The sequence below is a fragment of the Drosophila arizonae genome, chromosome 3, assembly GCF_054131065.1.
Source record: "Drosophila arizonae isolate 15081-1271.41 chromosome 3, UAZ_ARI_1.0, whole genome shotgun sequence".
Taxonomy (NCBI): domain Eukaryota; kingdom Metazoa; phylum Arthropoda; class Insecta; order Diptera; family Drosophilidae; genus Drosophila; species Drosophila arizonae.
In genome coordinates this window covers 17,096,614-17,121,798 of record NC_142923.1, presented here as the reverse complement: position 1 = coordinate 17,121,798, position 25,185 = coordinate 17,096,614, and the positions used below count along the sequence as shown (strand labels likewise).

The 25,185-nt window shown below is 35.7% G+C and overlaps 3 protein-coding genes across 11 annotated transcripts; 1 reads left to right on the top strand and 2 right to left on the bottom strand.

The window, feature by feature from the left end:
* Positions 1 to 62: 62 nt before the first annotated feature.
* Positions 63 to 7,518, bottom strand: LOC108610258 (uncharacterized). 5 transcript variants are annotated; one of them, XM_089464819.1, is made up of 12 exons: positions 7,273 to 7,518; positions 6,448 to 7,206; positions 5,904 to 6,018; positions 4,933 to 5,149; positions 4,746 to 4,892; positions 2,327 to 4,600; positions 2,152 to 2,270; positions 1,955 to 2,092; positions 1,620 to 1,894; positions 1,469 to 1,557; positions 1,238 to 1,402; positions 63 to 1,186 (listed from the first exon to the last, which is right to left on the bottom strand). In XM_089464819.1, exons 2-12 carry the CDS (start codon positions 6,873 to 6,875, stop codon positions 999 to 1,001), a joined length of 4,155 nt encoding a protein of 1,384 aa, XP_089320945.1. In that variant the 5' UTR covers positions 6,876 to 7,206; positions 7,273 to 7,518; the 3' UTR covers positions 63 to 998. The 5 variants fall into 5 exon arrangements, with proteins under 5 accessions (XP_089320945.1, XP_089320948.1, XP_089320946.1 ...); XM_089464822.1 differs by having other exon boundaries at positions 4,746 to 4,889; XM_089464820.1 differs by having other exon boundaries at positions 6,448 to 7,201.
* Positions 7,519 to 7,553: 35 nt separating this feature from the next.
* Positions 7,554 to 9,569, top strand: LOC108610246 (glucose-fructose oxidoreductase domain-containing protein 1). The gene has a single exon (XM_018002234.2). The coding sequence runs from the start codon at positions 8,292 to 8,294 to the stop codon at positions 9,450 to 9,452; it is 1,161 nt and encodes a 386-aa protein (XP_017857723.1). The 5' UTR covers positions 7,554 to 8,291; the 3' UTR covers positions 9,453 to 9,569.
* Positions 9,570 to 9,912: 343 nt separating this feature from the next.
* LOC108610243 (ATP-binding cassette sub-family G member 1) lies at positions 9,913 to 24,772 on the bottom strand. 5 transcript variants are annotated; one of them, XM_018002228.2, is made up of 12 exons: positions 24,616 to 24,772; positions 18,358 to 18,757; positions 18,175 to 18,292; positions 15,921 to 16,116; positions 15,526 to 15,671; positions 14,118 to 14,356; positions 13,910 to 14,050; positions 13,333 to 13,637; positions 11,999 to 12,167; positions 11,158 to 11,258; positions 10,878 to 11,036; positions 9,913 to 10,810 (listed from the first exon to the last, which is right to left on the bottom strand). In XM_018002228.2, the coding sequence occupies exons 2-12, from the start codon at positions 18,689 to 18,691 to the stop codon at positions 10,466 to 10,468; spliced, it is 2,253 nt and encodes a 750-aa protein (XP_017857717.1). In that variant the 5' UTR covers positions 18,692 to 18,757; positions 24,616 to 24,772; the 3' UTR covers positions 9,913 to 10,465. The 5 variants fall into 5 exon arrangements, with proteins under 5 accessions (XP_017857717.1, XP_089320963.1, XP_089320962.1 ...); XM_089464837.1 differs by lacking the exon at positions 24,616 to 24,772 and adding an exon at positions 24,397 to 24,414; XM_089464836.1 differs by lacking the exon at positions 24,616 to 24,772 and adding an exon at positions 24,393 to 24,410.
* Between the last annotated feature and the right edge of the window lie 413 nt (positions 24,773 to 25,185).

Here is a 25,185-nt window from a genome sequence, read left to right as displayed (position 1 = left end):
GCTAATATGATACATTACATTCAGCTAAACCACAATTCTATTTATTTATAATACCTAAAATATTTTCGTTAATTATTGAGTTTATTAAAGCTTTCTTATATGATATAAACATGTGTATATATAGTAATCATATACATAATGCTTATATTTACGTTATACACAAAAGCTATACAATATTATTGGTTCAACATACAACAAATTTTCAATGTAAGCTTCAAACGCTTAATTCTCTCTTCTTTGAGATTTTGGCAGACTATTGCCAGTAATTGTAAAAAACATTGTTCCGATTATATAAATTCGAAAGCAAACAGAGATTTATATATGCGGCACCTGTGATAAATATATACATATTATTTAGATAGTTTAACTATAAGTAAAATACAATAGCTATTATCTTCAATTTTTAGAATTCATTTTAAGTAGAATTTTCAGTAAATTTATCGAATGTAGTTGGTACATTGTTGAGTAAACAATTTAGAAATAGTTTATAGTTTCTTAAAAAATTAATATGCATAGCGCTTTAGCAAATTTAATAATTACAGATTGATGATCCTAAATATATTTACTTACTGATTACTTGGATGGCCAGATGCAATATAGGATCGACAGAAGACACGACAAAGAGATAGGAGTCAAATACATTTACACTTTTGCTTATAAGCTAGACAACATTCACATTACTCTAAGATATTATCATATTATTAATTAGGTATAATAACAGTGCCAATATGAATATTTAACGAGTCTGGATTAAATAACAGGTGCTAATAGGTACAATATTAATTTTCTGCATTCTTTTTGTTCATATACTCTGAATGATAATGTATTTATATATAAATGAATATAGATTATTAATTTGCATATATATATTTGAATATATTTTCATTCAAATGTGTACATATAAAATTAAAATATTTCTTTTCAACAGTCCATAGGTTTGGTGTATCATATTAGCATATTGCTGATCAATCCAATCGATTTTGTTACAGAAACCATTCTCACAATATGCCATTCGTATAATATTGATATCCATCATACAGTTTAGTTGAGAGACTTTTCAGCGAGTCTTGCACAAGCTGCTCCACCTTGCGTTCCATTTCCTGTTCAGTTAAATTCATATGAAAGCGTTTGCGGAGATTCTGTACGGTACCGGAACAGCCGTTCTTAAAGCAGGGCAAATGCGCATCTACAAGAACAAAATATAATTTGATGTTTCTATGGAGCGCTATTTACTTACTGCTTCGCATGATTTCCACCAAGTTTATAATGCGATCCATGTGCTTGCGCACAGACATCATGCCTACGAGCAGCAAGCGATTGAACTCTCGCCAATGCTCGGAGTCTGTGCCGCCCATTACATCCACAAATTCATGAGTCAGCTTAAAAGGCGACTGCTCAAAACCTAATATAAAATAAATATTAAGAACTTAGTGTTTACTCTATAGATACTTCAAATTTAAATAATTACCCAAGTTCTTGGGGGATATGCTTAGAATAAAACCGAAGTCTATGTGTATTATATGGCCATCAGAATGTAAGAGTATGTTACCATTATGTCTGTGAATAGACAACAGAGGAGTCAATTGGGTCATCTTTAACAAAAATATCATTTATCTTACCTATCTTTAACCTGCAGCAGATAAGATATCAGACAATATGCCGCACAACTTTGAACAAAATTCTTTTGGGCTTGACAAAATCTTTCGCCTGTTGCTGCTCCATATTCGCCAATAAAATAGTCCCGCAATGATTTGTTCGAGTTCTTTTTGATTTGATGCAATGAAACCGTGTTCAAAATGGGCTCAATCAAACCACTGTCATTCGATAGACATATTATTTTATACGGCCGCACCCACAGATCCACGTTTTCCTCCAGCCAAATGATTTTAAACATCTATAAAGTGATTTATAAGTAGTAAGTCGTTCGAAGCTAATGCATAAATTTAATAATGACCTGCAATAGCTGTGTGGCCATCAGTTCTTGCCGCAAGTCATCGCCACACTTCACGATGGCGGATAAAAGACGCCAATTTGATAAATGACCATAGGGCGAGGACTCGCGTATGAGCTTCTCCTTCTCATGCCAGGGCTCCTAGAAATCAATCAGATTACAGACTGCAACTACTTTAAGAGTTTGGATTGTGAGCTAACCTTCAGGGCAGCTGCAGATGGATCCTCGGGATCATTGCTGAACGGCTTCGTGTTCTCGCAACTCAAATTTTTACAGTGCCGAGTGCGAACATCGCCAATGTTAAACACAACTGGCGGACCTATAAGTTGAAAGTTATTTTCTGCTTGACCGAAATTTTTAGATTGAACGATTCACCTTGGTCCCTCGAGTCGCACGAATCTAATGACATCTGCGAAATGGAGTCACGTTCGCTGATTTTGCGCATGTTCAAGTATTGCGCCGTGATGTCATCATCTTCCTGGGACCAGGCATCATCTGAATTCAGCTGCAGTCCACCCAGGGACAGCTGATTGCTCGGGTTCCCACTACAGCAACAACTGTGGGCGGCTGGCTCCCCACAACCGCTGTCTGTGTTTGATGACGACGATTCGGTGCCCTTTTTGCGTCGGCAACTGGAGCCTTGATGACTGTCGCTGTTGCAGTGGTGTTGGGAGTTCAGACAAACGCCCTCCAAGTGCTCCTCACTCTTGGTATGCCGCAGCGACGGCATCATCTTTGGAATGAGCGGCGAGGTGTGGATGTCGTCTACTTCGACCACTTCTACATATATGATGTACGGGGTTTTATCCTTCGAATTTAATACAGCAGTCTTTTCCTCTGTGATGCGCACCACATGATGCGGAATATCCGAGTAGAGCGGCAGCCAGACACGAGCTGGCAGATTTTTGTTAATCAAATTGAGAAACATACGCAGCGCTGATGTCTTCTCTGCCTTCGAGGACAAGGACGTTAAATTCTTGCCCGCATTGATTAGCGCCTTCATGAACTCCTTTTGCGGCGAAGTCTTTGGAGCGCCGCAATTGCAAAAGGTCCGATGACCCAGCAAGCCATTAACCTGTCCACGCACAGTTTGAAAACATGTGCAACCATTGTCGAAGGCACGACCCGAGCTGAGATCGCCCAAGCACAACTTTGCGGGTGCTGTGGATATCCGATGCGCCATGTTGATCGAATGTGGGTTGTTGGAATCGACTAATAGCACTGTGGCATCTGACTGCGAGCGATAATGCGTTTTCTTGACCAAGGAAACAGACGGGCTTTGTTGTGGTTTGACTTGGGGCTTGCTCTCCTTGATGAAAATTTCCTTCATGAGAGACAGCTTGGATTTGCGGCCTTTATTGCAGCTACCCAACGAGTCAACCTGATGATTGTATGCCTCCAAAAGCCACAAGCACTTAAGCGAAAAATCAACAGACTTTCGGCACCGAATTGTGAGATAGGGATCAAGCACTTCAGCAAGCTCATCCATTTCAATGTACATCACGATCAACTGTGGTATATATAGGTCCACCTCCTGGTCGGAAAAGCTGAAGATCTTGTTGCCAATGAAGCTCAGAACACCTGGTTCTTTAGAGTAGAACAAGTAATGCACGGCGAAGTGTATATTGAAAACAGGAGATTCAAAAAACCGCAACAAGCCGCTCGGACCTCGTTCGTAGCTTTGCTGTGGCGCAGCGGCGGCGGGTGGCTGATCGTTAATATATTTCACTACACCTGGCACAGGAACCTTCACTTGCTGCAGCGAGCTCTTGGATGAGCTCGCCGTCTTCTCATTTTGCGCTGCTGCTTGAGGGTCTGTAAGCGCAGGTTTTTTCATCTGCACACCCTTAGATGAAATATTGGTTTTCGCTACCTCTGTTGTCAATTCGATTGGGGTAGGATTGACAGCTGCCGCAGCTGCTTTTTTGCTGGAACTGGAGCTTAGTAAGCTGAAAAACTCTTTCCTTTTGGAAACCTCTGTGGGCGACTTGACTAGATCTGACGACATTTGACCTCCGCTACTTGATGGAGTGCAGATTGTTGAGGACGATTCCAGAGGCTCGCTCGTTTTCTGCTTGATTGCATTCTTCTTTTCATGGTTCTCAATGATGCTTTGGGCCGTGCGGAAAATAGCATTCTTAGTAGCACCGAAAAAACTCTTGAACAACACCTGCTCACTTTTACTGCTTTCACAGGGTGTGTGTGCTGCAACTGTTTTTGATGGCGTTACGATAGGTGGTATATTATTGGACACAGTTTGTGATGTGGGCAAAGTAGGTATGACATCCTCATCGTTCACATCCATCACCGGCTCTATCTCATTAGGTGCCGTACCGAGCTCCAAGTTAATGGCCGCCTGAGACATATTCATTACGCGATAACGCGTTCGATCATCAGCTTTGATCGGCTGCGACTCAGGCATGGGTTGCAGTGTTCTGCAGTCGATTTCGTCAACTTTTGTAGAAGACAAGAAACAAAGATCAGATTCTATTCTGTTACGATCAGCATCAATGGGCGTTGTTGTTTGCTCTGCTTCGACATCGCCATCTGCTTTCGCATTGACATCCATTGCGCCCAGATCGAGCGACTCATGAGAGTGGGATATGCGATTTAGCGATAATTGGTCTGACTCTGAGCCACATAAAATGCCTGAGAAACGAATAATGAGAGCAAAGAGTGTGTATTAGTTAATAAGCTTACATATTGTCCATTAAACAATGTAAGGAAATGGTTTCATATATGACAGAATTGTCCATGAACTAAATTTGAAATTAATTTCGAAACAGTTCCCTACCGGAATCATCCGATCCAAGACTCGTCAAATCTTCACGCTTTTTGTTCTTGCCTGTGCTGCTGCATACATAGATAGTCTCCTGGGGGCCCGTTGTTGAGTTGTTCGATTCAGTGGTCCCGGATTCAACTGCAATATGACATAAATCTACTGACAATCAAATTGTGATCATCTGACGACAATTACTTACCCATAATTCCCGCGGCCCTCTGTGAGTGCCTGTCTGTCTCTATCGGAGCACTAGAAACTCCTCCAATCACTTGAGCTGCATTTGGCGGAGATATGGCAATTGCGGCTGCACCATTAGCTTTAGCAGCTTCCATTTTTGGGCAGATTTTGCTATCGAATTTGGTTGCAATTGAACTAAATGTAATCTCACATTCGGCATTGGGAGATGAGCTCTCGACCTATAATTATTGAAAAATTTATTAAACATGAGCTTGTCAGCAAAAGCTTCTTTTGTATCTGTATTTATTTTCTTCGGCAGATCCCACAGTTCGGTGCAAAAAACCTGTTCTCTCACTCTCTCATTATATTGCAATCGCTCTTAACACTCAAAGCTGCAGTAACGGAGCATATCAAGCTTTACCTCTCTTTAACTTCACTTTTCTCTATCTCTTCGTTGGTGCGACCAGCACGACTGAATTTTAGTGTAGTTGTTGATAACCAGAAGAGTAAACGAACAGCTAAGTATGCAAAATGTGCGCAAAGCGAACAGCGATAAAAACAAGCAGAAACTTTTGATTCCAGCTCGCCGCAAATCGAATACCCTTTCCTAAAAGATATATTTACATACTTCTACTATATTGAGAGAGAGAGAGGATTTATTTACAGGTTCTCTAATTAAAATGGCTTCCCAAATATGCTAGATATTGTTTCAAAGCAAACAAATTTAAAAAAAAAAAAAAAAAAAAAAAACTTCTTGAATACAAAGAAAACTTTTGAAAAATTTAATATTTTCTGATAAAATTGTTTAAAAAAAAAAAAAAACATACTAATTATAATATTGAAAATAAAATAAAACGTTTAAAAGCCACATCTAGACAATATTCCTCCCCTCTAAATAAGTTGGAAAAGTAGAGAGCATTAACAAGAACAAATATTTTCTATATAAATGAAAGACCATTTTCTGCATTCCAAATATAAATAAAACAAACTCACCTCCGGTATGCGTTGCAGGAAGCTGTCGAGACTGCGATTGCGATGATGTTGCGTTTGGTTAACCCGTGTGCTGCTCACCGAAGAAGAAACTGGCGACTGCAATATGCCCATTGATCTAGAAATGAGCAAAGTATGTTAGAGCATTAATTATTTAAAGAAAAAATCAATAGAATTTCGTCATATATCCGAATGACTCTTAACATACAAACAATAAGAGGGAAAAGCGTGTGAACTACTGAGCTAATAAGTGTAACCAAAAATATATATCAAGACAACATATTCGTTCGTTTTCATTCGTATGTCAATAAACAATATTAAATATAGAAAGTTATCAATATTTGGATTGTAAATCACAAAGCCAACGTGCAAAAGCGAGAGCAACAAGTGCACGAATAAATAGATACGCCAACAGTAATTCTTCTGATAAACAATTGCTGTTAGCACAAAACTTTTCATTTGTTAGTCTAACCTGTCATGTTAACAGCTAACAAAAATAATACTACTTACTAGAAATCAGTCGCTTAATTTGTAAAACTCAACTTACCTCGAATCCAAGCTGAAATTCCTTTGATGTTTCGGCACTCGTTTTGGAGATCTATTGATTGTTTGGTTTTCGGCTAGCTCAGCTGAGGGTAAGACTAAATTCTGATGCGAACGGCCATGCACAGATGGCATGGACTGATGGAAACCATTGTGAAGGCGTGACCTTGAGAATCCCGAGTTCTTTGGTGTGCTTGCCAGTGAACCAGTGCTTGGCCTTGAGGCTGTGTTGGGAGGCAATATATTAGATGACACAAACAGCAGTTGGGATTTAGGATCTTCATTTCTTGTACAGTCCATGAGTGAATGCTTCAATGCTGTTGAGATATGTTCACTTGAACTGTCTTTTCTGCTCAACGCCATCGTCGACTTAATCGAATCGTTATCCAGCCGCAACATTGAAGCGTTTGACGTATTGGTGTTTTTGTCCATCTTCAGGCCTTCCTTTTGTCATTAGCAACAGGTAAAATTCAACTCGTGTGCACTCTGGATTTAGTGCAGCTAAAGCAGGTATTGACGGCCATTGTCATCAGCTACCTGCTTTCCGTGTGTCTTCCTTTTGGTCAGAATGTCTGAGAGGAGTATTCGCAGACTGATGTTGTGGTTGGGATATTATTGATTTAAGAGTGGGAAGAATGTGGCGGCAGCTCAAGCAAATAGATTAATTTTCTTCAAATAAAAATTCCTCAATGGATCAGGTTGCGCCATTGTTAGTTTCCGTTCTTACTTATTATGCTTTGGGTGCATATAATACACAGCTTCTCTACAAAATACGCAAAAAGTTATGTTTACAAAACATATAAAACAAGTGTGGCTTATAGAAAATTACTTGAGATGAAGCTGTTTCATTTGACTTTCGACCCCGCTCTCATTTTCGTTTCACTTGCCTTACGCGTGTTTATATTGAATTTTCATATTAATAGAATCACAACATTTTAGACGGGGATATTTAATTACTCAATCGGTTATAAATTATGTTTTCAAAATATACATAAATTATATAAAATATATTAATTAGACTGACTTTAGTCTATTAAACCCAAACAATGCAAATCGCATACAACAGTTTGTTAGTTTTATTTAATATCAAGTGATGGGAACATAGAGCTTGTATAAGTGATATCGATATACTAATATATCGTAAGCCAATATGCGATAGGCTCTAAATAAAGTGTTATCTCTAATAACGGAATAGCATATTCAATTATAAACCTCCTTTCTTTAAAAATCAAACGTATATACAACACGTTCATGGAAAATCTTCAATAAAGAATAAAACTTGGGAGCCTGATTTTTTTTATAAGTTCATTGTGCTGTCAGAAACTTTCAAATTAACGATATTCTTTGCGCATACATTCAAATACTTTCCATCACTAGCTGTGTTTAAGTATGTTCCCTAGCAAATAGGTACACAATCTGGTTTCCTACAGAACATATAGGTGTGGCTAGGCTGCGCAGACGAAACAAGAAGCAATTCATTTCTGGCAGTTAAACAGTTTGACAAAATGAAGCATAATTTGAAATATAGTTTCTTTCGTATATTAATATTATAATAGCATTCAACATTATTTTTTTAATTTGCCGTGTGCTCAATTAATCTGCATGAGTAATTCCAAATTTATAAAATATATATTTTGCTTATGCAGATTAAGAATTTATATTTAAATCCTTTGTGTTTTTTTTTTATCCTATAAGCATTTTGATCACTAGTTGCCCCTTATCACTGCAGCTGTTGGTTATTTTTAGGCTATTTAATTGGTATGGTGGTATTTTTTGTAAATGTTTATTTAACTTGTCAAAATACAAACTGGTCACACTGGGAAAATTTCATATAAACATAAAAATAAAATGCTTCCTGGCGTTGGCGTATTCGGAACAGGTGAAATCGCCAATGTCCTTGTGCCACTACTTCGAGAGAAGGGTTTCGAAGTTAAAGCGATATGGGGACGCACACTAAGAGAGGCCAAGGAGACGGCCAACGCACAGAACGTCTCATTCTACACAAACGTCATAGATGAAGTTCTCCTGCGCAAAGACGTCGATTTGGTATTCATAGTGTGTCAGCCGTTTCTGCACGCCGAGATCTCCGTGAAGGCACTGGGCATTGGAAAGCATGTCGTGTGCGATAAACCCGCTGGCCTTCATCAGACAGACTCTATGAAAATGGTGCGTGCAGCTCAGTATTACCCGACACTCATCTCTCTGGTGAATCATCCACTTCGGTTTCTGCCTGCCTTTACGCAAATGCGACGTTGTCTACAGGATGGACTTATCGGATCGCTGGGTGAGGTGGTACTGATGGATGTGCGTGTTCAAATGGGCACACTGTTCCCTGAAAAATACAACTGGATGTGCGATGCTCAGATGGGCGGTGGTGCATTGAATCTGGTTGGCAGTGTCGTGGATCTCGTTCACTTTTTGTCGCAACAGCAGGCGATTCGTGTGCACGGTGTCCTGAGAGCCTACACTAAAACAACGCCATCCATCAATGGCATACGCCAAATAACAGCGCCGGACTTTTGCAATTTTCAAATGGAATTGGCGAGTGGCACGCTCGTCACGGTGGCCCTACATAGCCACACAGTGCCGACAAAGAGCTTTTCCCAGGAGGTGCTCGTCTATGGCAGCAAGGGTCATCTGGTAGTACGCGGCGGTGATCTCTTCGTACTTAAGGAGTCTCAGCAAAAAGAGGAAGCAGTCTACGTAGATGTTCAGGATTTGCATGTTTCCACAAACAATTCGTTGCTGCCGCGGCCCTATATCAAAGGACTATGTAAAATGGTAGGCGCTCTCAAGGAAGCCTTCAACAGCAAAGAGTCCAGCTGGATAAAGGCGCCTGTCTCCACCGCAGCCACCTTCGAAGATGGCCTCTATGTGCAAGCTGTCGTCGAGGCTATACGCAAATCGAATGAAACACGTCAATGGCAACGCGTCCAGCTGACCACAGATGTGCCTCTAAACCATGACCAGATCATAAGATATGGATATGCGCGAATGTCCACCATGTGAATTTTTGTCGCTGTATTCTTCAAAACGCCTTTCCACCATTAATGTATTTAACTTATTGTTTTCAGCATTTACATTTTGCATAAATAAAAAAAATCGCCTTAGGTTATTAAGAATAAAGTGATTTAAATTATGTGGCTATATATTTAGGGACTGACTCAGAACTACATATCGAAATTTTAAAATACATGTAATGTATTCTAGCCTAAGATATGAACCTTATATTATTATAGTTTACAGGGCACTGGAAAAATGGAAAAGTTGTCATGCTATTGTTGTCTGTTTAATTTGTTTTGCTAGTAAGTACAATATTATACAGGTCAAAAATGCATATAGAAGCCGATTTTAATAGTCGCTCATATATTATGAGTTTACGGATTTTAAGACGTTGCCTTCTGTGGGTTTAAAATTCACGAATTGAATTCAACGTGCTGAAAAGTGACAAACTGACATGAAAAACAAGTTTCTTACAAGATGATTAGACATGTAGGTGATTTTATTTTATTTGATATGTGAAATTGAAAAATTGTATAAAAGGCAAGATTGTTATCATATTAACCTTAACTGGAATTTTTTCTTTCTCATACATCATTGAATTAAATTGAATTTAGAATTTGTAATTTGTTCGTTTCATGTTTTTGGTATATCAGCACTTATAAATTATATTTATAAAAATTAATTGCTATGCTGGAAATGTAAAATCCACTACCCTAAAGCCTTTGAGTACATGTTAGCCAAATGACATAAATAATTAATATAATAATAATATTGTCTTTGATTCAACATACACAAAAACAAAACATAAATGAATAATGTTCTTTTTTTATCTTAATATAAATAAATAGTTAAGTTATACACATATTATTTAAAATATTTTTTTAGAGGAAAACGAACAAATTGAAATCAAGGAAAAAATAGTATATAAAAAACACAAACAATAGACACCAGCTATGTGAACGTAAAAAAAAAAATATACAAAACTAATTAAGACTCTAACTTAGTTGGTAACGAATTTCCTATCGTTTGTTTAGTTTACGCCACAGGGTGATTATGGTTAATAGATGCATTACACCAATTACAATGCCCATTAGCATAATGCAATCGGACATATGCACATCGGAGATCATCATGTACTTGAGAAACACTTTGGGACTACGAAAATGACAATACATAACATTCTCGGGGCATTCGAGAAACGGCCGATCCATGCCATAAATCGCATTCAAAGCGCCATGAAAACCGGCACGGAAATAGCTCAAATGCCACATCCAACGGAACATGGGCGTTATATCTATGTAACGCGTACAGAAACCAAAAACGGAGAACAGCACCGCCAATATTGGACCCAAGAAGACGGCAAGCTGTGATGAAAAATACATGTTTCATTCAAAATTATTTGATTACAAAAGAATATTCAATATAATTTACCTTTGTTGGCAGCGTGGCACCCACAAAGAAACCCCAAGCCTGTGCACTGAGGCTCGCCATAATGGCTAGCAACATGAAGTAGTGAATCCGGAACGAGTCCACGCTATCGTTATCCGTTAGCCGTACACTGATTACAATGTACAAAGCAGTGCAGAGACTCTAGAAGATTAAAATTTCGAAATAAATTAAAATTACAATTAAATAAAATACATTTATGAATTTTTGATTATTTATAGCATTTAACTGTAATTAAAATGTCAGATTCGAACGAACAACTTACCTGAAAAGGTATTTCAAAAGAAACCAGCGACAAAAAGTAGGGTCCCAGCTTGTACCAGCGATTAAAGTGTTCCCTGGTCAGCATATTAATCTCCAGCGGTACTGCAAGCAGATGAAATTACAATCCTTGGTTATTTTTAAATTCTATTTTCATTTAGGCAGTTACAAAAACGAGAAATTCTCTGGCACTGAATGTAGGCTGCATGCGTCAATGCGATTACGTGCATGTAGGCCAGGTCACTGAACCGAAATCAATAAATAAAATGTATCCAGTTTTACAAATGTTTCGACAAAATAAATATATAAATAATATATACTTTCGTATATATTCAAATACGTTTATAAATTCTAGTCTATCTAGAGTATTCTCCTTGAAATTAGACTTATTAGTAAACTAATAAATATTCATTTCATAAATATGATTTAGTGAAGTATAATAAATCAGGAAAAATATTTGATATATATTATATACGCGTACTGGAAATTAGTAAAATCAAAGCTTTAGAGCTCATAAAAAAATATTTAAATAAATATGACAGCAAATAAACTGACCTAGTTTATCTAACTATATAACATAGAAGTCAGGCAAGTCTCTTTACACTCACAACAACATGCAAACATGCTAACACTTTTTAAAGTATGACCGGGTCGATCCCATCAATCAGCATAGAACTGAAAGTAAAACTCTTTCTCTTTTGACAAGCATGAAAGACTCTAATATTAATTCTATCCATCTTATAAAGAGACAAAGATCTTTGTATTGTTTTTTCTTGTGGCAATTTCATTATATATTATACATAGATAATTTGTGTATTGTTTCTACTAGATTTTTGTATACTCACAGGTCAATACCACTGCCATTTTACCGGTGTAGACCAAAAGCAGCGTGGAGCCATATAGGTAAACGTAGTTGCCCAGCACTGAGCTGGCGTTGCTGCCCACATTCATGTAGAGGTAGCCGAATATGACGCCAATGAAGATATGTGAAATGATTCGGGCCAGCAATAGAAACTGCAAATAAATGTTAGCAAGCATATGAGAATATTTTAGCTATATCTGCTAATATATTTATACATATATGTATATAACTATATATTTATTTAATATGCTGCAAGAGCTGCAGCTAAGCATTTGCCGCCATTGGCAGCAGCGCACGGTTACATTAACTATGTGAAGGTCAGCATCGCTTTTCAGTTTCAGTTTTTTGTTATTTTTTGTTTTTCTTTCAAGATATGGCAACAGTTGAGTGACCAGCAGCACACCCAATAGAATTAAGCTATGTATTTACTTCACATACATACATATGTATTCACTAATGCTTAAGTCTGTACATGTGTGAGCAGAAATCGATTGCCAAATCAACTGAAGCTAAAACTTGTAATTGTAGAATGGTTATGCATTTTCTTCTGAGGTAGACAAAATTTTAAATACTATAAATTTATTTTAAAAGTTTTTGTTTTAATTCTAATATTTACATTTTGTATAACGAATTGCATAGCTTATTTGCTACTTCAACAGCGTCTACATAACTTTAAAGGCTCAAAATTATTATTATTATTTAATGAAAGATAATATATCAGTGAACTGCAAAGAAGCGAACATTTCATTTCAGATTTTTACTAATAAGTACTCAAATCTCAAAATATATAATATTAATATACATATAAACCTCAAAGCAATCAGGGAAGTCTATGGGTTAAACAGAGAACTTTTCATTTGTAATTAATAAAATAATAAATATGCTTTACTTTAGATTTTTTAAATCAATATCTAAAGATTTATAAATAAAATTTTTTTTTTTTAAATTTCATTTTTAAATTTTTGACTATTATATGAAACTTGTAGCCCACAGTGCTTATAGATTTTCGTTGGCTGGTCGTCTGGTGAAGTGGGCGTTGTTAAACACTTTATCGAACTTGTACGTAAACAAACATTGCAAAAATATAAAATTACTGTGCATAGCGAGTGCATAAAATCATACTGAGCTTGATTGAAAAAGCAATGTAAATTGTAGTAAATTGCCAAAACTACATGAGTTGATAGCATAGTCAAAGTCAGCGTGAAGTTGCCCTAAACAGCGCTGTTGACCTTGCTGATGTTATTAACAAGTTATTTATTTATGCTTCGTATACCCTGTTTTGTATTGTTGTTATTGTTGTTGTTGTTTTTTACTTACATAATTGCGTCTGGCGCAGATGAGTATGCGTTGCATGAGCAGCAAATATTGCATGAGGAACGACGCGGAGATAATATCATTATTTTGATTCGATGTCAACGTCATCTGGTTGGCAAGCCCCATGTTTTCAGTTGCCTTGGCTAGCGGCTGCTCGAGTGACTCTGCTGGTGCGTTAAGTGCCTTGATCTCCTCTAGATCCAGCTCTTGCTGTGCCGGTTCCACATAGCTGTATCGTGTGAATTGCACCGAATCAATTCTAGACAGTTCTTGGTCCGAGGCACTCAGTTTCTTGCTTCCCAATGAATCTGAAATGGATATGGTTGACATTTAAATATGAGTGATGAATACTACTTTAAGATACCTCGACTCATAACCGAAAAAGACTCTGAGCAGCAAATTGTATAAGACATGTGAAAGAATCAATGTGCAAAACTGAGTTAGGTTGAGTTGCTTTTTGGGATAGATGATGTCTTAAATTAATAGAAGCAACAGAGTCTTTAGATAATCTATTCAAAAGTAAGCTCGAATATGTTAATATAGTATTTTTATTATAATATATTAATTACCGTACACATACCTTTCATAGCTGTTACAATTTGTGGTGAATTTACATTCTTGGTGTACTTCTCTTGATTGGCATCGACGTAATACTTTTTATTCGCTGCCTCTATCAGATCGTTTAGATCGCACTGATGTTCCCCAACGGCTACCTCTAGCACTATTTCAAAATGAATATAATTTAGTCATTGTACGATGTACATTGATAGAAATGATCTTATACTCACAATAGTCGGCTGGATTGTGATAACTGGGGCACACGAGCTGCTGTTCGGCAAGAAATGGCACCAACGCTGGAATTGTGCCCTGGTACATACAATGGCCATCTACCACCGCATATAGCTTATCGAACATTTCGAATATCAATGCACTGGGCTGATGGATCGTGCACACAATTGTATGTCCCTGGGAGGCAAGTTTCTTTAGCAGCGATACACAAGAGCTACAGGACGAGCTGTCCAGTCCACTAAAAGGAAAAGAGAAACAGTTTACATAATTACTAAAATCTAGATAATAATAATCAAGTTATACTAGAATTGTGTATGTGTGCTAGGATTTCTTAAATATAGAATTTATTATAATAAATATACAATAAGTATAGAACATACTAATCGTATCAAATTCCCGACGAATTATAGGAAAATTACGAATAATATATAGACTTAATCCTGTTGACATAACTAAAGACTAAAAGCCTCGCATGAAAAGCAGATCTGTAATAATGATAATCAAGGCTAAATTAACTGAGCTGTTGTTGCTAATCAAGAATATGTATATATTATATAGCCTCAACTGCGACCGGCTTTTGTATATATCTCAAAAAGAGAATATAAAAACCATAACAAGGAAGGGGAAAATATAATCTGGGAAAGTGTCAGGGTGCCTTTGATATATGAACTAGTTCTATTGTTATTTGTATATTGTTATGCTATTGATGAAATAGTTTTCTATGTGCGTTTTTGTTCCGCAAATGTAAAACTGTATTTCATTAACTTTTGTAGAATTCAAGCTATTTTTAATTAATTGTTGACAGCCAACAGATTAGAATTTTTTACATAAGTTAGGAACAGTCTAAAATATAATATATGAAGCAAATACTAACACAAACATATATAGATAGTACATTTTCATTTAATTCTCTTTTAATACCATATAAGCAATTAAAAACATATTTTGATAATATTGTCATAAATGATTATTCACTTCGGGATCATTAGACTATGGCTGCTCAATTGCCAATCATTTTACCTAATGCTCGGTAAAACCAGAAAGTGTCATTATTACTTTTTAGATAATTATAAAAGTAAAATTCAACAATTGAATACCCTATAGAGAAGCAGGTTCTGGTTCTACAATCTATCTGTAAACGAAGCTTAAATAATCATATTTAATTTAAGGGTGGATAAATATTGTAAAAACAATTTTCATAGAATCAATATACATAACGTAATAGTAGAAATCGGATCTAGATTTATTGCAATTCCAAGCAATGCTCAACTTATCATTTAAATACACTCCTATCTTACACTCTCCACATATTGATGAGCCGACGATACGTGAGACAGTTAATAGTAAGTTTGCTTATTAGTCACCATAATCATTCACCAGTTGATTATGTGATCTGTATATACTTACGTTGTCGGCTCGTCCAGATATAGCACCGGCGGATTGCTTATCAATTCCAGGGCAATAGCAAGTCTTTTCTTCTGTCCTCCAGACAGTTTTCCCGTGTGGACATTGTAGCGATGCTCTAGACCCAACAGCGATAAGATGTGCTTTATCTAAGGGAAATAGACAAAGGAACGCAATGTAAAGCTAAGCATGTACATGTTGCATGTACAGAGTATTGAAATTTGTATATTCTTGACCTGGAACAGGTATAATTGTCTGTCCATATCTTTACAGCTATTTCCACTCATTTTTCCATACACATATTAAGTAGTTTGGGTATATCCTGGTCAGTCACTACCGTCGCTTACTTATTTAGTCGGACAGGGTCCTGCTACATTATAAAATTTTACATCACGTACCGTATTTAGTTTATGTTCTTTTGACACTTTGAAACCAAGTTTCAAGTGTGCCGCCATCATCATTATCTCGCCGACCAATAGTTGCGGACGTAGCAGATCATCTTGATGGATGTAGCACGAGAGTCGGCGAAACTTCTCAGATATTGTGCTCATCGATTTGCCATTGACGCGTATATTACCCGTGGCCCCAGTGGCGCTAGAAAATAGAGAATAGGAAACCAGGAAAATATATATGGATCCGATCTCATTTACACTTCGCACAATAATAATAATTAACACATATATGTGGTACATTCACAATCAAGCGCAGTGTCGCTGTTTCAAGTTCATAGTTTAATGACCGATAAGCGACAATGGTAATGTGAGTAAGTAATAATTACAAAAATGACAAAAATAAAGAAAAAAGAGGCTTAACTCCCTTTACCCTTCACACACGCTTCTAGCTACATACACTTGTTTTTCAACTCATATTTCATATGCGACTTTTTATTGTATATGCTAAGTAGACATAATTTGGATTTCTGTCGTTGTTTTGTTTTATGCTACTTCTACACTTTTGCATAAATCATCATATAAATATACATATATCAGCTTCTATATATGAATATAAATATCTTTAATACTCATGCATGAATCTTGTATAGAAAATAATAAATAATAATTTACTGTTGAACTCGTCAACAGATCCACGGAATAACACAGCCTTAGAGCTAGGATTAGAGCATTTTCTAGTTATTATTTACATAGCTATATTAAAGTAGGAATCCTGAATGAGTATTGGGCAGTCAGTAAATTACGCAAATATTAAAGAGAGTATAAATCGATTTGACTAGAAATATATTAATTTTAGAATTTATTTTCTAATTTGTATCTCTTCTGCAATTAGAATTTAAATGAAATATATGTACCCTCATTTTGCGATTAATCCGATTTCCTGTTTTAAATATATATCTGAAGTTAATGCCCGCTAAGTAAAAGTTGAAATCATTAGCTGATTGTTTTAATTAGCGATAAATGCTTCACAGCTACGTCTCTATTATTTCTACGTTTTAAATTGTCAGATACAGCAAAGATTGCCTAAAGCAAACTCGTGCCGCGTATGCTAAAATTAATAATGACAAAATGAATGAAAAAAGAACAAATATATTACATATGCATTATGCAACAATATTAGCAAATCACTAAAGAATCCATACTAGTGAGGGCGCACTGTATATTAAAAATGACAACTCAAACAAGGAACTGTCAATGAGATTAATAAGATCGGACAATAACAATCGTATGAAACTCATATACATATATATAAAAAAAAAATATATATATAATAGAAAATCTAACAAATATATTTGCTATAGGCATTACATCAATAGCAAATAGAATATTGCAAAAGAGTCCCATAATATAAATACTACATACGAATTGATGATTGCTGGACTTCGTCTGAGTCTCGGTTGCTCATTGATCGACGCATGCGAATGAAATGCGTTCGTTGATAGTGTTTTCCTTCGCAGCTGACAGTTCCGACATCGATTAGAATTGTGACCCTAAATGCGTTTTTAGTTTCTACTTGACTTCAGCTTTCGACTTTTCCAGTCCATTGCCGACGCACATAGCTTAGCTTAGCTCATACTATACATATATATATAATATATGCTTATACTTCCATGTCAGTGCATGACTCAGATGTTTCGTTTGCAATCACTTTCAATGCTTCTTATGTAATACTTAATTATGCGATTCTATGTACTGTGAGAACCACGTGTATCAAGCGCGCATGCATAACATCGATTACTCCTATCTCAAGATCTTTGCATTCTACGTAGTTCAAGTGGAAGGTTAAAAACTATATAAATGAGATTTTTAGAAATGAAAAGAGACTGAGCTTTAATTCCAGCTGAAGTGAAGTCGCGAAAGTAAAGAAAATTTACCATACTAAACTCTACACTTAAATAGAAATCTGGATGTAATATATTAAAGGTTTATATAGCATATATAGCTGATAAAAAAGCTGATTCATATAGTTTTATATTATTTACTTGCAAAGAGCTGAATCAAATTTCAAACTAAAGCCTACCGATCGTTTCGTTTGCATTCATCCGTTTGTTTGAATAAAAAACTGAATATAATCAAGTATGTATGAATGTGGAAGCTATAATCCTCAATTTGAAGCGCCAGAAATGAGTCGATTTGGCATAAAATGTGTCCTATCACACCCTACACACCTCTAGTTTTCCAACAATATATAAAAACTTACCAAAATCCGGACATAACATTGAGCAGTGTGCTCTTTCCGGCTCCAGATGGACCCATTATGGCCGTCAGCTCGCCAGATCGAAAGTTGCCCTGTAGACCGTGCAGGATTTCCTTGGTAACTGAAGAATTGATCAATTCATAAACTCTATGATGAATTCACTCAATTTTGTATTTGATAACTTACCAAATTTGCGTTCTGCAAAAGAAAACTTTCGCACTTCGTAGCGAATATCTGAGAACTCAATGTCCACGGGTTCGCATTGGGCAAAATGATTGTGTGGATCGTTAAAATTGTTGTTTACTTTTGCGGCAGCTGAAGATGATTCATCAATTGATGTCGCCGATCCAGTGGCCAATGTGCAACAGTTCATGCTTAGACAGGGATTATTCCCCTTAGTTTGCCCAGCATAATGCTCTCCATGGCTGTCCACGGTGCAGGAGCTATTGCTGCTGGAATCGGTGCCGCCGCCTCCACAGCAGGCGGCATCGGCAGCCTTGATATCTGGCAAGAGTGTCATTGTAGGTGTCCACAGCGGAACGAGGTTCCAATTCCACCTGATATTAGTTGCGTCTTAGCTGAGGCCCTAAAATAAACAAAGGCGCCCAACAAGTCAATAAGCAGCTGCGACTTTCATCAAAACAACTTAATTAGCTAATATTTACTTTCACTTATCATAATCCAATATCATTAGCTGCTTGCTTATAATTATTGTCAGTTCTATCATCATGGTATGCATATACATCGATAAATGGGCGATATCATTTATTTATATATACGAATACTTTATATATTTATCTATGTATCTTGTTGATCTGTGAAATACCATGTTATAGTACTATACATTATTATACAACAATATTCTATTTTACTATATAATATACACATACACTCATATATGAATGTATATCAAAGCTCAGGGATCAAGAAATAAATTACCAAAAAAAAAAAAAAAAAAATTTATTTTTATAAACAAAAACAATTAAGGTTCTTATTCATTCATAAAGGGGTTCAGGTCATAAGAATGAAGCTCTTTGTTCAGGTAAAAAATTGCGCATATACTAAATTGAAGCCTATTTGATATATGTATGTCTGAAAGAGACTGTGTCTCAAAATGGGGTTAGAAAAGTTAAGATATATATTCTTACTAGGTTTAAATTCGGCTTTAGTGCGTCATAATTCGCAGCCAGGTTGATAAAGCTGCTTTATGATATATTTATTTTTTATTATGATTTGTGGAAGTTTTTCGAAAATTAAACAAAAAAAAAATATTTGTATTTTTAATGCAGCTTTAACGGGTTTTATATGCATTCATCACGGATGTATCCTTATTCGTGAATTGTTTGCATTTAAAAATTTTTTAACAACGTTTGCACGTTTCATTTTAGAGTTTTAGACCTTGAGTTTATTCCAAAAACTGTGTCAAACATACAACACTTTTTACATAAACATGTGTGTTTATATACTATTTAACATTAAGTTCGCAGGGCGAACATCAAGCACGCTAATGTGTATGTATAGCTATAGAATAGGCCTTACCTTCAACAGCAATTTTCTTTTTGTCGAAATTTTTTCGTTAACAGCGGAAGTTGTATCTTTAACAGATATTATGTACTTATACTCGTTAATAAAAAAAACACCTAAATCTAAACTTGCTTCACGCTAACAAACAATAAACGAATTTCCCACAAAATTAAGTAATTATACTATGTAAATATAGCTGTGGGTCTTTTAATACCCTGCGATTGAGTGAAATTGTATGTAACACGCAGTTGGAAGATCGACAGACCCAAGTATAAATATTTTTGAGTATATTTGTAAAGAGAATATTTTTGTTTAGATTCTAGCTTATTCTTTTACACATTATCGATACTGCTATCAGAAAATCTCATAGTTGAGTACTTTAAATGTTATAAAATACATTTGATGTATTAAATTTTTATTTCTTGTCATTTTAATTTGAATTCATTCATTCATTATACTGTAAAGGATAGTCCACATTGCTTATTTCCAAAACAAAAAAATAATAATAATTTGCTTTTCCGCTGAAAATCTTGACAGAAAGTCATTATTATATCGCCAGTAACAAAGTGAATTGCTTTACGCTTGAACAATTTTTGAAAATATTGCCAAAGTCAAAGTTGTATAACCCAAGCACTGAAGGTTTCACTTGGGATTTTCATTTATGTATTTTTTATTTTCATCCGTCAGACAGACACTTAATCTAACTCACCGAATTTGCAATAATCAAGTGTATATACAACGTGAATAGAAAACGAAACCAGTTTGAAATGCGCGCCAAAAGGCGAATCAGAGCCATGTCAGGTAAACAAACTAAATGTCATTTGTTGCCGAGGCATTTGGCCAGACCAACCAAATGGCCAAACCGACTTCAATATCATTGCTAAATGGCGACTCTAAAAAAATATGCGAAAATTTACTTTGTTAACATTGAGTTAGCCTTCGTTGAAAAGCAGGCTAACCATTGATACACAGCTCGTGCGAGGGTCTAAGCCCCATACATGCTTCCGAAAGAAGTCCGTGAACATCGCAACCAGTTAATCTTTATATCACACGTGAGAATTTTATGTGGGATTGTATTACAGGTTTAACTTTCAATCAAGAGCGTTTGAGTATTAAGTTTACAGTTTAAAAACAGATCAAAATTGATTTAACAAATCATTATTTTACCACGCCCCAATAGATAGACTATATAATGTATAGGCCTATCTGAAACTCAACTAACGGAAATGAATCCAATGTAAAATATAATAATATTTGTAAATTCAAATGTGTAAATGAAAGATATGTATAGTGACTAAACAAACGCCAATTAGAAAATCCATATGTATTCATATATATCAAAATATCAATCATTCATAATCAAGAAGAACATTCTACAAAGCCAATATACTCTCTTTACTTTGTGAACAAGCATATAAAGTTAACATTGACGTAGATAGCATCGCACCAACGCATATTTAATAGATATTTAGTCATGAAATTTACCCTACATATGCACATACACGAATGCGAACACTCACACACAAATACACGTTCACTTACACTCAAGCGCGCACTCACACAAATCAATTTAGATTATAAGTTTCTGTTACACGATTAACACCTACTGTAAATGAGTATATTTTATTTTTATTTCTTTTATGCGGAGAAGTGCGACTCTGCGTATGCCAATAAAGATTAAGTTTTAATCACAGTTTTTCTATTAGAGAATACAAATAATATTCCATATTACAATCAATAAGGTAGAGGCTAAAAATGAAATGACTGTAAAATACTCCGCATGGGCGTATCTTAAGCGTGGGTGTATGTGCATATTGACATAAGCTATAAACATTGCAGGGTATGTTCACAAAGTAATGGGAAAATTCTCACATATTCATCAAAATTAGAAGTGGCAAACGTTTGGCCAAACTTTGTACTCATTTAAACACAGTTTTTCTTCTTTTTGTGCGATTGCCGCTTAAAATTCGTCTACTGTGTGCACATATTTACACACGAGTATATATGTATATATGTACATATAAACATACAAATGTATGCATATGTATGTGTATATACATTGTTATAAGAATTGCGAATTGTTGCAGATTTGAGTACATATCGAGTGCAGTTTTTGAAATAGTCATTAATTGAATCAACGGCAATTGAACTTGTTCGCTGAGTCGTGAGGTCGTCTATATAGTCATATACATATGTATATGTATGTGCATAGATACATACGTCGTAGCTAGTATTATCCGGGTTTGTCCGTATTCATTTTTGTTTAAGGTCTTCAACATTCAACATCGTTGCAAAATTTTCAAAAGGTTCATAAATCTTTTTTATTGTAAGTATTTCAACAACATACATACATATGTATATGCCTAAGTAAGTCTATCATTTTAGGGTATTCGCATGAGCATCGCACATTTAATGGCAACATTGTGAGTGCCCTTTTTTTTAATATTTAAAAAAAATAAAATACATTTTAATTTAACAAGGGAATAATATTACGTATTTGAACTCTCGAATCACTCTTGCGATAAAGAAACGTAGCCTCGCAAGGTCAGCACGGGGCGATTGACTTAGAAAAAATGCTGTAAGCAAACATTTTATGTCGGAATCAGGAATCAGGGCCATGGGTAAAATGTGTAAATATTGTTTATGTATGTCTTTACTTACACATCTAATGTAAATAAATGTATGTACATACAAGTTGTGTTTCAAGTTTTGCGGCGTAAAGCGGAACAATAAAGAAATAGCGCAATTAGCCGGTTTTTCTCTGCTTTATTTTAAGCCTTACAAAATGTGCTAAACAAAATTTTCAAAGTACCGAATGCTGCCAACAGATGGAGGAGAAAAAAACGAGATAAAAGTACAAACAGACACATTCATAGGCATTTTTTAAGCCAGATCAAAAGCCAAGTATAATTAGCCATCAAATCTTTTCCTATTAAAGCCCCAAAAAACTTACTTTACAAAGTTTAAAAATACCATTAAAAACAATTTCACACTTAGAGAAAAATATTCTCTTGAGCTTTGAGTTCGCTGTGAAAGAGGAAAGACAAACAAAAATCTGAATGTTGGTTCTCCAGCGAACATGTTTACTACTAGCCGATGCTACGTCGCATTATCAGACAGAGACAAAAGATAAACAGACAGAGAGACGCTACTGGCCTACTTTTCAGTTCTATTGCTGTTAAAGCGCTACGTCACAGCAGATTATTTACAACATACATATGCATATATTTCTATATATGTAACAAAAGGGGAAAAGAAACCAAAACAGAAACGAAATCTTCTGCCAAAGAACTTTTGACTAATATAAAAAATATGCAGAGGCTATTGCACTTATTTATTATCTTTCTCTCGTTCTTTGTCTCCCTCTCTCTCTCTCTCACTATGTCTCTCTGAGCATAATAACACTCTAAGCGTCCAAAAAAAAGCCACTGCTCGCTCGTTCACTCTCTCGAACTCTCTCACATAATTATATGCCACACATTCAGCATTAGAGCGACCAGGGTAACACGAACCTGTTAACCGTTGTTACCGGCATTCGGTTCTATGCCGTTTCTTTACACTTCTTTCGTTCGTCGACTGTAACTGCGCTGCACTTCTTAGGTGTATTTCTGTTTTGGTTGTTACTACGTACATACATAAGACTAAGACGATGAAACTAATATAATTTACGTAACTTAATTCAAGAACACGCGAATCTATCGATACATGTACGCATATATGTATGCTCTACGTTTGCAAAATAGGTAAGAAGGCCAAGATTATTTTGCTCAAGTTAATGAAACAGACAACCTCATTAATCCATGATTGAAGTGATAAGTCGAAAATTATTACATTTTATTTCTGTTTTTAATAACTCACATCATTTTCTTTAGTATATAAACACATTTGAATGTCATATGCCAGGAGCATTTTATGAAGATCAGACAGACAATGAATGCCGAAGTTACTCACGAATGCACTTCCCGTAACGGGTGCTGAGCAAGAATATACATATTGTGTGTGCCTTATGGTAGACGTGACTGCGTTTGTATGTATGTGTGTGCTATTGTGCGTGTGTGTGCGTTTTTGTGCTTTTACACCCGGCACTCAAAGTTAAGGAGCATATTGATAGCTGATGTTTGCTTGTCCCTGAATATTATTTAATTAGTATATTGAAGTATAATAAATATACATTTGTGGTTAATATTTAATAATTAATATATATAAATTAAATATATTGAAAAATATATGTATTTGTATGAAACATATACAATATTTTTAAAATCCAATTAAAACAAAAACAATTGCCACAGACCTCAAGAATAAATGCTGTGTACACCAGCATGCACTGGTTACAGGGTATATCACAGTGTCACCGTTTAGCCTAGATAAGTCTGTCTGATTGCTTTGTATGCACATACGTACATATTTGCAAACACACACAGACACACACACACTTGTGTATGAAAAGGTAAATTTTCGAAAATACTTATTTATGCATGTAAGGACAAATTGCAGAGTTTCGTTTTTATTTATATAAGGGCTTGCACACTGAACACGCGATCACAGAATTTGTATAATTTGTTATTGAACTCCACAGACTTTTGTAATTTTGAGCGGCAATTCTATTGTTAGTTTATTGTCAGCGATTTTTGCTGTTCGTGATGGCAAAAAAATCCCTGTCTATGAATATCATATGAATTTATATACATACATACATACAAACATTCACATATGTATACATAGATATAATTCACATTTAGAATTGAAGAAGAAACGCCTTTGAGCAAAATCGTTTTTCATTTTGTGTAACAAATGCAATTGTTGTCATTCGTTATCGCTTTCTGCGCTTTATGGCTCTTTCTTCATTGAACTTATGCAGATCGACGACGCGTAAATGAATTTTAATTGTGTGCTATTCACTATTTGTACATTATTTACTTCTTTGCTTTTCACTTTGGCGCGTCTCCGTCCGTTAAATGCGCGTTCCACATGAGCCGCTTGCTGCCGTTGAACTAAAGAACTCGCTCCCAGTGGCTTATTATTATAGTACTCCAGCTAAGTCAGTCCAGATGCTCGCTCAGCTGTGTACAGTGGAACTCACTAAAAATAAACAAAAGCCGTTGCTGTATATGCATAAAAGTTTCAGCTAACGATTTCTACAAAAAACATAATTATACAAGCATATTCAGTTGCTATCTTTAATATCTTTGGAGCTTTCCGCATGAACATATAACTTAATTATATAAAAGTTTTAAAATAATGAAGCCAATTTCATACACACTTATTTCAATGTGCAACGAGAGCGATCGAAAGCTTTGCCTCACTCTCTGTGTTATTTATTGTTCGCTCATTTGTTCTCCCTCGTGCCGGCTCTTGTAACGCTTACGTTATTTCACTTACGTGACTGCAAAGCGGTTACGTTATTTGAAAATAAAATTTTGTACTGTTTAATGTCGCTGCGGTAATATTTACTCTGTTGCACTGACTTTGGTAACATTTTTGAAAAAC